The sequence below is a fragment of the Macrosteles quadrilineatus genome, unplaced genomic scaffold (genome assembly GCF_028750875.1).
Source record: "Macrosteles quadrilineatus isolate MER2022 unplaced genomic scaffold, UCM_ALF_1.0 Scaffold_1__1_contigs__length_201487025, whole genome shotgun sequence".
Taxonomy (NCBI): Eukaryota; Metazoa; Arthropoda; class Insecta; order Hemiptera; family Cicadellidae; genus Macrosteles; species Macrosteles quadrilineatus.
Genome location: NW_026542594.1, coordinates 16,053,575 through 16,067,985, shown reverse-complemented (window position 1 = coordinate 16,067,985; position 14,411 = coordinate 16,053,575). Strand labels below are relative to the sequence as shown.

Sequence of the window (14,411 nt, the reverse complement as noted above, 5' to 3'; positions counted from 1 at the left end):
TCTGAGGGTTAGTCTGTTTTTTTTGTTGAGAAGTTTATATTGACTGTTTTAGTTTTATTTATCTTGAGGTTCAGTGAGGAACATACTTCTGAGTTGCTGAGAGCCCAGTTGCTATTCACAACTTAAAAATGCTAAGTTTACATTGTTTTGCAGGCTAGGCCTATGGCAAATTTTCTACAAATAAAATTGAAAGATGTAATGTTCAAACAAATGTAATATTAGCCTACTGGAATTTTTTGTTTTAAATGCTTAAGTTATTGAATAATATTTTTTCTACAGTTAGGCCTAACTTAGTTTTTGTCTTTGCAGAGAGTTTGCAGCATTTTGCTGAAAAAAATTTCATCCTAGCCTAAACCCTGCCTAGGCCTAAATAGGTAGTTTAAGTACTTATACCAAATTTTCTAAGTTATATGGTTACTAATTATTAGTACCTCCTACCTTAGGCCTAATAAAAAATTTGGCCTAGACTACTTGTTGGCTGCAGCATTAAATTATTTAGGCCTACACATCACTTGTTATTGTGTGTTTTATTTTTTCTTGCCTTTAATTCCTCCTCACTAACATAATATATAATAATAATATGATAATATGATAATCAACCTAACTAACTAACTTAATAAGGTAGGCCTACCTAACTTTAAGAATAATTTCAATTCAAATAAGAAACAGAATTTATAAAAATAAATTTATTTATTTAACAGAAAACTTATATCGAACTACATATTGTATCACAAGTTAAAAACATTAATGAGGTATTTTAAAATAGGTAATCACTTGGATAAGCACTTCATCTGTCTGAAGTTTGAAGGTTATGGGTACTAGGGCTATCCTCTTCACTCAGTACATTTATAAAAATGATCAAGTCACTCGTCTCTGACAGACTGAAAATATCAAATAAAAACATAGTAGGCCTATTATCTCGAAATAAAATCCCACATTAAACACTTAATTTAAAATTAAAACACATTTCACTGTAGCCTGGTATAGCCTATTTGGCCTTTCTTTATAAACTCACATTTTCTAGGTTAAGTTACAATTCAAACTGTAGTTGTCATGTTTCTGCCACCAGATTGAAAATTGCACAATCAAAATCACAAACAGAATATGTTTATTTTACTTTCAATTAAACTTCCACTAACAAAATCAGTTTTATTTTAAGTTACAAATTCACTTCAAAGTAAAAACATTCAAAACTGACGTTGACATAACTTCACTCCAATCCATTGTTTTGTTTTGTTCTTGTTGTTGCTATTAGTGATGTGACGAGTTGAGTTGGCGAGTCGAGTTGACTCGAGTCAAGACCCGAGTCGAGTGAACTCGAGTCAACTCAATTCCAACTTGAGTTCTTTTACGAACTCGTACGGAGATTGCCGAAGCTACACGAACTCGTAACGTTACGAGTCCGACTTGGTCCGACTCGCAAAAGCCGAGTCAAGAAACCGAACTCATACGGAGAAAGCCGAACCTTAACGAACTCGGGACGTAACGAGTTAACTCGAGTTTACTCGCACTCGCTTTCGGCCAATAGCGTCACAGCTTTACGAGTCAACTCGCATAGATTCAACGCTATTGGCCGGTACCGAGTCGGCCGACTCGCAAAACTAACGAACTCGTACGGAGAATGCCGAACTCACACGAACTCGGAACGTCTCGAGTCGAGTCGAGTCGACTCGTAAAGCTGACACGCTATTGGCCGGTACCGAGTCGGCCGACTCGCAAAACTAACGAACTCGTACGGAGAATGCCGAACTCACACGAACTCGGAACGTTTCGAGTTGAGTCTGACTCGACTCGTAACTCGAGTTCACGGCAGTTGGCGAGTCGAGTCACTCGAGTCAGGAAAGTACCCGACTCGTCACATCACTACTGTCGGGGAAATAAATATGTGCACTCGAGTTTGAGCCTTAATATCTCTGAGATGAATTATCAGATTTTGTTGAAACAAAAATTAAATGTAAGTTTGTTTAAATACATTTTACGTGGTAACAATTTAAAAATTTTCCGTTTACCAGAAAAATTTATATAGTTGAAAGATCCTAAAAAGTACCGGTTTTTAAGGAACTCTGCACTAACACTGAACTTTAAAAATTAATTGTAAACAAACCACTGAGCCAATCTTTCTGAAATTTTTATGGCTTATTGGTAGGTTTATTGTTAACATTTCCATTCATTTTAAAATTTTTACTCACAATAGTTTTTATGCTGCTGTTAATTTTTAAAACCTATGCTAACATCGTTAATAAGACGCTAAAAATTTCGTTCAAAATACCATCGTGTTTGTCGTGACACAAGAAATAACACCAATATGATAGATTTATAATGCGAACAAAGGTGTTTTTTAAACAGATTTATATTTGTAAACAAAAATTTCTCCCGCGACTGGCAACGGGCCGCCTGGTGTGCGTACGATATTTCCCAGCCGGGCGGGAGCGCGGCGAATCTGCGACGTTGCCGATGTGTACCTGGCCAGTGGCCACCACACTGACATTGCATGGGCAGCCTATTCACTCACGGCAAACAACTTTGAAAATCAATATTTAGCTTCTGCCTTAATTTTTCGATCGTTGGAAACATTTTTTGCACGTAAAATCATATAAGTACCTTCGTATCGCTCCCACGGTAAATTGGTCCACATTTATCCTTGTTCCGATGTTAAAACAATTGGCCACATGATCATACACGGGATAACGTTTGTCACAGCACTTTTCTTTTTCCGCATGAAAGAAACAAATCGCACTAACTATCATCTGTATTTCACCATCGAAAAAATTCCGGCGAGGAGCCATTTTCGAATAGATGTTACCGACCGGTGTAAAAATCTAAGACGAACTGGTTAGCTTGGTTAGTCATCTCTCATAGCGACCATAGTTCAAGAAAGGTGGGAGCTAATGTTTACATTCCATTACTCATCGGATATTCCAGCTGAACGCAACACTTCCCGGAAAGGGTGATGACCGCTCCGATTTATACTCTCAGTTGTATATTTAAAAGTGGCAAATTAAAGAAACCATAAAATAAATACTGGTGGAAAATATTTACTTGGCGTTTAGCTGTTATAATTTTTTAACTAGCTCAATCAACACAAAACAGTTGGCTTGTTGCTTGTAATACAAAATTAATTTTTCATACCACCATAGTTAACTTATTATAATGTATTTGTTTCATGACTAGTTAATTAGAATATATTGTTAGTAAATTTATGTAAATTTCAAACTAAATATTGATATACACAGTTGTTTGCCGTGAGTTAATACCGATGCAATGTCAGTGTGGTGGCCACTGGCCAGATACACATCGGCAACGTCGCAGATTCGCCGCGCCCCCGCCCGGCTGGGAAATATCGTACGCACACCAGGCGGCCCGCTGCCAGTCGGGGGAGAAATTTTTGTTTACAAATATAAATCTGTTTAAAAAACGCCTTTGTTCGCATTATAAATCTATCATATTGGTGTTATTTCTTGTGTCACGACAAACACGATGGCATTTTGAACGAAATTTTTAGCGTCTTATTAACGATGTTAGCATAGGTTTTAAAAACTAACAGCAGCATAAAAACTTTTGTGAGTAAAAATTTTAAAATGCATGGAAATGTTAACAATAAACCTACCAATAAGCCATAAAAATTTCAGAAAGATTGGCTCAGTGGTTTGTTTACAATTAATTTTTAAACTTCAGTGTTAGTGCAGAGTTCCTAAAAAACCGGTACTTTTTAGGATCTTTCAACTATATAAATTTTTCTGGTAAACGGAAAATTTTTAAATTGTTACCACGTAAAATATATTTAAACAAGCTTACATTTAATTTTTGTTTCAACAAAATCGGATAATTAATCTCAGAGATATTTAGGCTCAAACTCGAGTGCACATATTTATTTCCCCGACAGTAGTTGCTATGCGTCACCATCTTTATATATATATATATATCTCTCTCTCTCTCTCTCTCTACTCTCTCTCTCTCTCTCTCTCTCTCTCTCTCTCTCTCTCTCTCTCCCTCTCTCTCTCCCTCTCTCTCTCTCTCTCTCTCTCTGGGGGAAGAGTGGACCTTTGGTCTAACTCAGGGCAGGTTAAATAAAGAATTTGTCATTTGTCTCTCTCTCTCTAGTCGGTCTGCTCCTGCTGTCTGCTTCTGCTCCTGCTGTCTGCTTCTGCTTTGTTTTCCCATCAAACAGCTGTTTTGCAGGGCTGACGTTGCCATATTTATCATTACACCATTATGGTGAATGTCGGCAAAATTATCATAAAATTGTTATAGCTTTTATTTCATAAAAAAAGTTAATAGTTTGACTAATTTAAATCATGTTTATGTAAACTCATTAGAAAATTATACTACTTATAGTTTGTTTACGCCAATACCACAGTTGTAAAAGTAAAAAAATTATCGTCCATCTGGCAACACTGAGTTTAAAGTGGAACTGATCTTTTCTTTCTGCCTGCCATTTGCCTAGACCCAATGAGATTGCGTCATTCAGATGCATTGATGTTCCTTGCAGTAACTTATCGGTTTGTAAAACTAAACACCAATACCGATTAATTTGAAAAAATATTATGCTACAATAGATTATTTTTATTTGTTGTATTTCTATATTTTGGTATAAAATATTTTGTTATTTCTATATTTTGGTATAAAATATTTTTATGGCAGTTCAAACTAAATATGATACTGTACTTTATAATATCTTCAAGAATCGTCTGCCATTGTTAGGCCTACTAGTCACGAGACTCCCTTGTTGACTATCGACTATTGCAATTCGATAGATTCATTCAATGCTTTATTTCAACTTACTGTATCGTTATCGAGACGTATTGTTGACTGTTGTAGGAAAGTGAAAGTCTGTTGTTAGTAGTAGTAGTCCTCTTGCTAGCTCTGCCGAATGACGATGGGTGTTTGTTGAACATTTGGTTTACGCTGGTCTAACCTATATGAGGTTAGATAGTTGTTTTTTGTAGGAATGGGGATTAAATAAGGCATCAACACAAAACAAAATATAATATATTAAATATGGATGTAGAAAATCGTGAATTGGCACTATTTATAACTACTCGACTCAAAATTTTTGAGTAGTTATTACTACTCGACTCGAGGTCGAGTATTTGAAAAAACTCGAGTAATTACTCGAAGGTCGAGTACTCGCCCACCCCTAGTAATGTAGCATTTAATTCAGATGGCTATATGTTGCTGAGCATTGCATTCCTTTCCATTAATGTCACTTTCAATCAACTTATTAATATCGTCAAACTGTTGTTTGTTCACACGAAAATATTCTCTAAAATACCGGTCTGGCAGTTCAGTAGTTAAAAAAAAAGTACAATCCATGGCTTAATCTTTTTTCCTGTACGGTAATCACATTTTCAAAACAGCTTTTAATTTTTTTTGTTTAGCGAATAGAGTAAAACAAAATTTTAAACTCACAATCAGAATCAACAAAGGTCCAAAATATCTAACTCCTACTCGCGACAGAAGGACCAAAGCTAGGAAACCTCTGTCCCACCTCGCTTCAATGTGCGTTGACACGAAAAAGTCTTCGCTCCCGCCTGCACCTCGCCTCGCTCCAATGTGCGGCGGGCCTAATAATGAAATATCCTGAACCAACCCTTAGTGTCATTTTCTATTTTCTGAGTAAAATATTCCTGCTTACTTGTCGCGATTTATTCTTGTTTGTGTATTATTTTCAAAAGTCACATTAAAGCACAACAGCAATACACCTAAACTCTCTCAATTCATTGTTTGAACTGCTTGCAAGACATTACCAATGACTTTTATCTGTTGCAGGTGGAGGAGATGGCAGCAAGGCACTGCGGCCAGGCAGTGGCTGTACACAGGTGGCCGTACATGCGAGCGCGAGGTCCCCGCTGCAGTCAGGACATTGTGCGCATCATGCGCTCATTACAGCCTTTGCTGCAGGACGCTATACAGAAGAAGTGCACCACTCGACTATGGGACGCACCGTACACTGTCAGCGGACCTCTCACGTGGCGGCAGTTCCACAGGCTGGCTGGCAGAGGTAATGTACAACAAATAGCAACTGTAACATTCTACAAATTAAACCAGCAATCTTGGATCTAAACATCTTAACCAACTGGAAACAGAACGATAATCAATTAAATCCAATTTTTTTAATCAAGTAAAACCAAGAGTAGCCATTATGGCACTTGAAACATCACTTTTAGCCACTCATAACTAAGGGGGTATTTTGCCTTGTTAGCAAAAAACAAACTAAATAAAAAAATTAAAATGACTTTCACACCAACCAAATATTTGTGTAAAACAAACAACTCCTAAGGTACAGTTGGGTTAACAGTTAATGTTAGTTTTGTTCAAGGAAATGCTCTAGGCCAAGAATTTTAATTGTAGCATAAATGGGAATATCAGCTAGCTTACCTTAGAAGAAGTACTACTAACAGTTAATGTTTGTTGACCACAATATGCTCTTTGTGTACTCTTTGTGTAAAATAATTGCAAATGGTGACTACATAGAAAAGTCTGAAAATAAGTCTAAAGCTGCTTGGCAAGTTGTTAATAAAGAACTTGGTCTTGTAAAAAACAAAAACTGATGGCAAATTATTTTTAATTAATAATGACAAAGATATATGTAAACCTCAGGATATTACTAGAATATTCAACACTTTCTTTGCCGAAACAGCTGTGAACATTAATGTACCAAAGGTCACCGTGCAAGGAGTTCATGAATATGTTCAAAACTATTGTAGAGATGAAGGAAATTGGTTGTGTAATCTGCAGCAGATTAGTAAGGGCGAAGTGGAAAAAATTATTCATTCCCTAAAAAACAAAACTTCTGTGGGTTGGGATGAAGTACCGATCAAATTAATTAAAGCTGCTGTAAATTTAATTTCTGGACCCTTATCTATTATCATAAATCAGTGTTTAACAAATGTAATTTTCCCAGACAAACTTAAATACTCACAAATAACTCCAATTTTCAAAAAAGGCTCTAGGTCAGTTATCAGCAATTACCGTCCAATATCAGTTTTAAGAATTTTTTTCTTAAGTCTTTGATAAAGTTATAAATAACAAATTAGTTTGTTTTTTTGAACATAATAATCTGTTTTATCAATATCAATTTAGTTTCAGGAAAAACGTTGGAACAAATACAGCTCTTTATTAATGAGGTATCGGAGGCTTTGGATGGGTCAAGGAATGCAACTGGTGTCTTCTGTGATCTATCCAAGGCCTTTGATTGTGTCGATCATTCACTATTGCTTCAAAAACTATATGACTATGGAATTTCAGGAAGTTGTCTTTCCCTAATTAGATCATACCTTTCAGATCGGAAACAAAGAACTGTAATTTCTGATGGAGGAACCAGGCATTTCTCACATTGGAAATGTATAAAGCTTGGGGTGCCTCAAGGCTCCATTTTAGGTCCCCTTTTCTTTTTAATCTACATAAATGAAAATGACCTCCCTAAAGCTATTAATAGAGATCTGATTCTGTTTGCTGACAATACTACTGCAATCATTAAAGAAAATAGTAGAGAAGAGCTTCTTACATCTCTCACAGAAGTTATGAAAGAAATGGAAAATTGGTTTAAAATAAATGGCCTTAAACTCAATGTGGATAAAACCCAAATTATCAAATTTTACAGTCAGAAATGAAAGAGAATTAAATAGTTTTTCCAATTTAGTCCATTCAAATAAATTCCTAGGTATTCATCTAGATGAAAATGTTAACTGGAATGTGCATCTAGATGTTGTAAAGAAAAAAAATTGATCTGCATCATCTGTCTTTGTCCACTTGAGAGAATGTGTCACCATTGAAGTACTTAAAATGGTTCATTATGCGTATGTAGTAATCCATCTTGAGGTATGGTGTGATTTTGTGGGGACAGGCAACTGATGCAAAAACTATTTTCAGACTTCAGAAAAAAATCATCCAAATTATGACTAATTCCCACCCCAGAAGTCCTTGTAAATTACATTTTCAAAATTAAAAAATCCAAACACTCACAGGATTAAACATATTTGAATTATTAAATTACATACACAATATAAAAAATAACCTCCCGGATTCATTTAAATTCACGCACAACTATAGTACAAGAAAAGATACAATTTTCAGATTACCAAATCACCGTTTGACCTTATCTGAAAAAAGTCCTTTGTACGCAGGTTTAAAAGTGTATAATTAACTACCGGTATATTATAAAAAAATGAGTTCAAACAAGTTTCAAGAAACATTGAAAAATGGACTCCTTGAACGTGCGTTTTATAAAATAAAAGAATTGAGTTAATTTTTTGTTTTGAATTTTCTTAACTACTGTATTAACATTATTTGGCTAGGTATTTTTTCCCTGTTACTTTGTACTTTGTATTTTTCTAGTCTATCACATCTAAAAGAATGTTATGTGCAAATAAATTATGTCTAATGTCGTCTAAAGTCTATGTGGATATAGTTAATTCATAAAAAATATGACAATAGGTCACTCTCAAGAAGTTTAAAATTAAACATATGTGGTGACCAGAGAACACGGATGTGTATCCCACATTTTTGATTTCTGAGGTAAACTAGCTAAACCCCAACAGTGCCTTTAACAGCATATCATAGACGGTCTGTATCCTGTATGTGTGTGTGTGTGTGTAGGTACGGACGACCGGTGTGAACCTCAGCCGATTCCCAAGGTAGTAGTGGGACATGAGAAGGACTGGCTTTCTGTCGCTCCTTACGCCCTACACTATTGGGAGAAGCTGCTGTTAGAACCTTACTCTTACGCTAGAGACATCGCCTATGTCGTCGTAGCGCCAGATAACGACCACATACTCTCCTCCGTCAGAAACTTCTTCCGGGAACTTAGTTCCACATATGAGGTATGTACTGGCAATGTGACATTGGTTTTGTTTTATTCAGCCTCTATTTATCTGAGTCGTGTCATTGACTTGTGGATATTGGAGTAGACATCCCATATATGGACCAGCTGTGGTCAAATTTTAATTTAAATAGAACATAGCTGAATGAGCTCCTCATGAGTGTGTTATTGTCATTGCACAAAAGTCTTTTATTCCGTTTCTAGGAGTTACTTTGATACAGTAATGCTGATGTGAAATAACTGTGTGTAAAATATGCTAAGTCTTCCTGTTTGGCCATGTTTGGAAATTGTACTTGACAGAAGTCAATATTTAATATTTACTCATCTTGGAGCAAAGTCAATCTCCCTAGAACAAACCATTTTTTTTTATCTCGCAAAGTTCCACAGCATAAACTATATTTACACAGATTATATTTACGACAAAACTTGATTATGTGCAAGTGTTTAGGATATATAGTTCATAATTACACATTTCCTGAAAACGCAAATGCTTTATGGTAAGAAAAATCTACATTTAGTTACATTGTAAAAATATGTAATGTGCCTACCGACGATCGATATTTTTGTAAACAACTCATAACGTAAACATTTTGGCGAGAGTCTTAAAACCAGCTGTTAGTTAAACCAAATTATACATTGAAAAAAAAAACTTAAGTGATAGCGGCTGCTAGACTATAAAAAAATTAAAACCACATAAACAACTGAAACCCTAGGCCTAAACTAAATTCATGGCTTTGACATTCCCTTCCTTTCATCTTTCTTTCAACACAAAAATCATGAAAATCTGTCAAGTGGTTGATTCAGAATCATGAAGTAAAATCCTGTCACAGTTAATATATAAGACTAGGTGAACCCCGTCGAAATCGACGGTTAGGGGCCTATTCGTTTATATGGTCGTGTGGCTTCATTGGCAACAAGTAATACAATTGAAATAGCAATGTGGCATTTCCAAAGAGAAAAACATACTGTACAAAGCTTACTGCCAATTTTTTTGTAAATTGGCTGTTATGTAAATATTGACGTTTACATGCATTGTTAATCAATGTATTTTATAAAGGATAATGTGATCTAGTTCAAAAGGAATATGACCTTTCTCTCATGACAGTAGCTGCTTAATAGTATTTACCAGGGATGGACGAGATTGGATTTTTAGTTCGAGACGAGACGAGACGAGATTTTTTATTTCTCATAAAATTTCGAGACGAGATCGAGACGGGATTTCCCTTCTCATACACAACGGGAAATGCACGTTCAAAATTTTTACCTGATTTTGTAACATTGTTAGATGACTGTTTAAATACAAAAATAATGATAATAGGCAAGAATATTTACAATCTTTTAATAAAAAACATCAGCATAACATTTTTTTATTAATCACGCCTAACTTATTAAAAATGCCTACGATTAGGAAACATAGTGATATCAGTTAGGATAGAGTTCAACTTATCCTAAAATAAAATAAATCATAAAATAAAAACAATATTAATTTTTATAAAATAGTTACTTGTTTTGACTTTTTATAGTAATAAAACATTCCTCACACTGCTCACACTTAACAAAACTTCTCAAATGTTATTAAAGTAATATTATTAAAATAATTAAAGTAATATTTACATTTAAAGAATTAATTAAATAAGAACGCCTTCGCAATGGAAACGCAACTACAACACGCTCCTGTATTACGGGTATTGCATTGACTTTATTTAGGCGTTTTTAATTTTTTTTGTTTTTTTTTTTCTCGTTTCGATAAAAATCTCGGCCAAAAAGAAATCTCGTCTCGTGTAACAAGATTTAAAATTTCCCGAAAATTTCCCGAAATTTCGAGACTTGACCATCCCTAGTACTCTTACAGCCAAAATATCATGTTATTTTCAATAATGTTACCAACCCAGTGGGCCATGATCCGTAATATAGGCCACTGCAAATAATTTGTCAAGATAGGTACCATTTTAGGCAAGGTTTTTGTGTTTGGGTGTTATTAGACTATATGAGGAAGTTACATAGTATTTTTAGGCTGCTGCTCAGTGCACTTTAAGAATATATTTTTTAGAGATAAATTAAATTGTTTTTGTTGCTGAGTAGCGCTAGTAAACATGCACAACCCAATTTAATGGAAGACAATTAGTGGAGATTAGTTCAAATTAGTGGAGACAAAGTTTCCAATTAAATATTTGGATTCCCCCATGTTAATCTTATGGGAGACAACCCAACTTTGATGGAAGATCCAGCCCGAACTAATAAAGATTTCAAAAAAATAAAAACACTTTGCAAAACTACAGTTCAGGGCCATTCTTTTGACACTTTAATCATCAAAATTGGTCCAAAAATGAGGGAGGAGTTCTCATCACAAAAATCGGCTTAGCGTATTATATGTATAGATTTCTTTTGATTTCTTTTAGATTTCAAGTATTTTGTTGATTTTGTTAACTTTGCCTCTGTATTGTCTGCAGATGTGCCGACTAGGCAGGCATTGTCCAATCACTAAGGTCTTGAGGGATGGAATACTGAGGGTAGGCAACAAGGCAGCCATCAAACTGGCAAAAGAGCCTGTAGATGAGTGGTTTACCATGCTAGGGGACAACTCCACCACCAACATGCTCAAACTGTATGCTCAAGTGAGTACATCACTAAGTAACACACCTAGACTTATTTAACCCCTTTACCTCAAATTTAAAAACACTTTTGCATGAATATTTAAATTAAAATTAGACTTATTCTAATTCCCTTACATAATAAAAACCAAGACATAAAAAACCTTCTGGCACACCGAACTGATGTCAGTCCGAATTGAGCGTGTGTACCGTCTCGTCAGTTCAGTTCAGTCAAATCGGTATTTGAGCATGCGCAGCAGTCACTTGAAGAGGCCTATACATACGTTTTGATGGAGTTTGTCTTTGTGCGTCTGCTTTTCTAGACATCATCTCGTCTGCATTCCTTCCTGACACTGTGTTTGTATACCGAGTGACTATGGTTAGTTGGAGTAAAGATTTTCTTTTAGATTTTATACAACTGTTCAGAGGTGAAGAATGTTTGTGGAAGATTACGTCCACATTTTGTTGAATTCTGCGCTTTATCCTTTTCACCACTACACAAGCCACCACACTTAACAATAACAGTTCTTTGTCCATAATGTTAACACACAATTTAACACACAACACGAGCGATTAGCTTACTTGAGGTTGAAGCTTCCAGGTAGCACATCGAACTGACACACCGAAGTGAGCGTGTGGGTGCGAATGTGTCGTTCAGTTAGAACTGACAGTTAGAAATGAACACACCAAACTGACACATCAAACTGACCGTGTGTAGCCCGCTTTAGATCCAAACCTACTTTATCATGGAAATAATTAGTGATGGTCGGATCCGGATATCGGACTACCGGATCCGCCGGATCCGAGCTAGAACCGGCACCGGATCGGATCCAAAAAATTCCGGATCTTGGGCTGGATCCGGTTTTGATGGATCCGATTTTTTCAAATTTTTTTCCGATTGTTTCCTAGCACAAAGCTGTCTGTATCACTGTACAACACCGATTTTTTTACTAACACAAAGCTGTCTGTATCACTATACAACCCCGAATATTTTTACTAGCACAAAGCTGTCTGAATCACTGTACAACCCCGATTTGTTTACTAAACACAAAGCTGTCTGTATCACTGTACAACACCGATTTTTTTACTAACACAAAGCTGTCTGTATCACTCTACAACCCCGATTTTTTACCAACACAAAGCTGTCTGTATCACTGTACAACACCGATTTTTTTACTAACATAAAGCTGTCTGTATCACTGTACAACCCCGATTTTTTACCAACACAAAAAGCTGTCTGTATCACTGTACAACCCCGATTTTTTACCAACACAAAGCTGTCTGTATCAGTGTACAACACCGATTTTTTACTAAGACAAAAAGCTGTCTATTTCACTCTACAACCCCGATTTCTTTACCAACACAAAGCTGTCTGTATCACTGTACAACACCGATTTTTTTACTAACACAAAGCTGTCTGTATCACTCTACAACCCCGATTTGTTTACTAAACACAAAGATGTCTGTATCACTGTACAACCCCGATTTGTTTACTAAACACAAAGCTGTCTGTATCACTGTACAACACCGATTTTTTTACTAACACAAAGCTGTCTGTATCACTCTACAACCCCGAATATTTTTACTAGCACAAAGATGTCTGTATCACTGTACAACCCCGATTTTTTACTAACACAAAGCTGTCTGTATCACTGTACAACACCGATTTTTTTACTAACACAAAGCTGTCTGTATCACTCTACAACCCCGAATGTTTTTACTAGCACAAAGCTGTCTGTATCACTGTACAACCCCGATTTGTTTACTAAACACAAAGCTGTCTGTATCACTGTACAGCACCGATTTTTTTACTAACACAAAGCTGTCTGTATCCATGTACAAGACCGTTTTTTCCCCGAGTGTTTGTCTCTTGATGCAAATAACTTATATGGCAAGGCCATGCATGACTCAGTGTTTGTCTTTTGATGCAAATAACTTATGTGGCAAGGCCATGACTCAGTATTTGTCTCTTGATGCAAATAACTTATATGGCAAGGGTATGACTCAGTGTTTGTCTTTTGATGCAAATAACTTATATAGCAAGGCCATGTCTCAGTGTTTGTCTCTTAATTCAAATACAGTCCAACCTCAGTATCTGAGGAATCTGAAGGGACCGAACTGAATATTCGTTATATCAAGGGTTTCGTTAAAACGAGGTTCGTTATATAGAGGTTATGTTTGCAGGAATTTCGCTAAGTCGAGGTTCAGAACCAGCGTTGGTCAATATAGGTCGGGATTAGACATCATTAAAACACAATTAAAGTAGCATAGGCTACAATACTTTACAGTACTGTTAACATTGTACAGTAGAACCTTAATTATCCGGCATAATAAAGGGGAGGGATCTTGAATATTGCGCAATCATGACAATGGCATTGACCTTGGTACAGGTTAAAAAACTGTAAGTTTAAAATCACAGCTTGTTCTAACCCTCCTAAAACCTAGCCAAACACTGTATTGCGTAGTCATAAACCATGTAAAGAACAAAACAAAACAGTAGTAGAAAGTTTTGTAAGCTACTGCTCGTGATACAGTACTGATTTATCACAACAGAGGAATGTCGATAATAATCATTAACTATAGCATTGGTGTTGCTGAAACAAATCGTATTGAAAAACAATACAGTAAATTATTAGATAAGACATTATAAAAGTGTATAATCATAGCCAACTTAAAGATAATAAAAACACTCGAAAAAGGAATGATGTTGCTATTCTTTCTCTTTGGTTTTGTTTTTATATTCTTTCTTAGTTTCTCTTCATCCAAAAATTGTACAATTCACCATAGTTACTTACCGCCCAATCACAGCTTACTAAACATTACGTCGTCATCAGTCCTCAGTGAATGTTTGAAATCAGTTCTCAGTTGCAACATAGCGCGCACAGCGAAAGCAGACAGAGATGTGTAAAACCACGTAAAACGGAGCAGACGAATGTTAGCGCAAGCGATGACGTCACCTTTCCATTTCATTTGATAAAGAAACAGATTATTCAAAAACA

The 14,411-nt window shown here is 35.8% G+C and overlaps 1 protein-coding gene across 1 annotated transcript in view; it reads left to right on the top strand.

The window, feature by feature from the left end:
• LOC129004362 (mediator of RNA polymerase II transcription subunit 13) overlaps positions 1 to 14,411 on the top strand; it is a 204,351-nt gene that overhangs the window by 147,779 nt on the left and 42,161 nt on the right. The window contains exons 19-21 of the mRNA XM_054432934.1: positions 5,770 to 6,001; positions 8,599 to 8,822; positions 11,272 to 11,436. Of these exons, the coding sequence (XP_054288909.1) occupies positions 5,770 to 6,001; positions 8,599 to 8,822; positions 11,272 to 11,436 (621 nt within the window). The remainder of the gene's footprint in view (positions 1 to 5,769; positions 6,002 to 8,598; positions 8,823 to 11,271; positions 11,437 to 14,411) is intronic.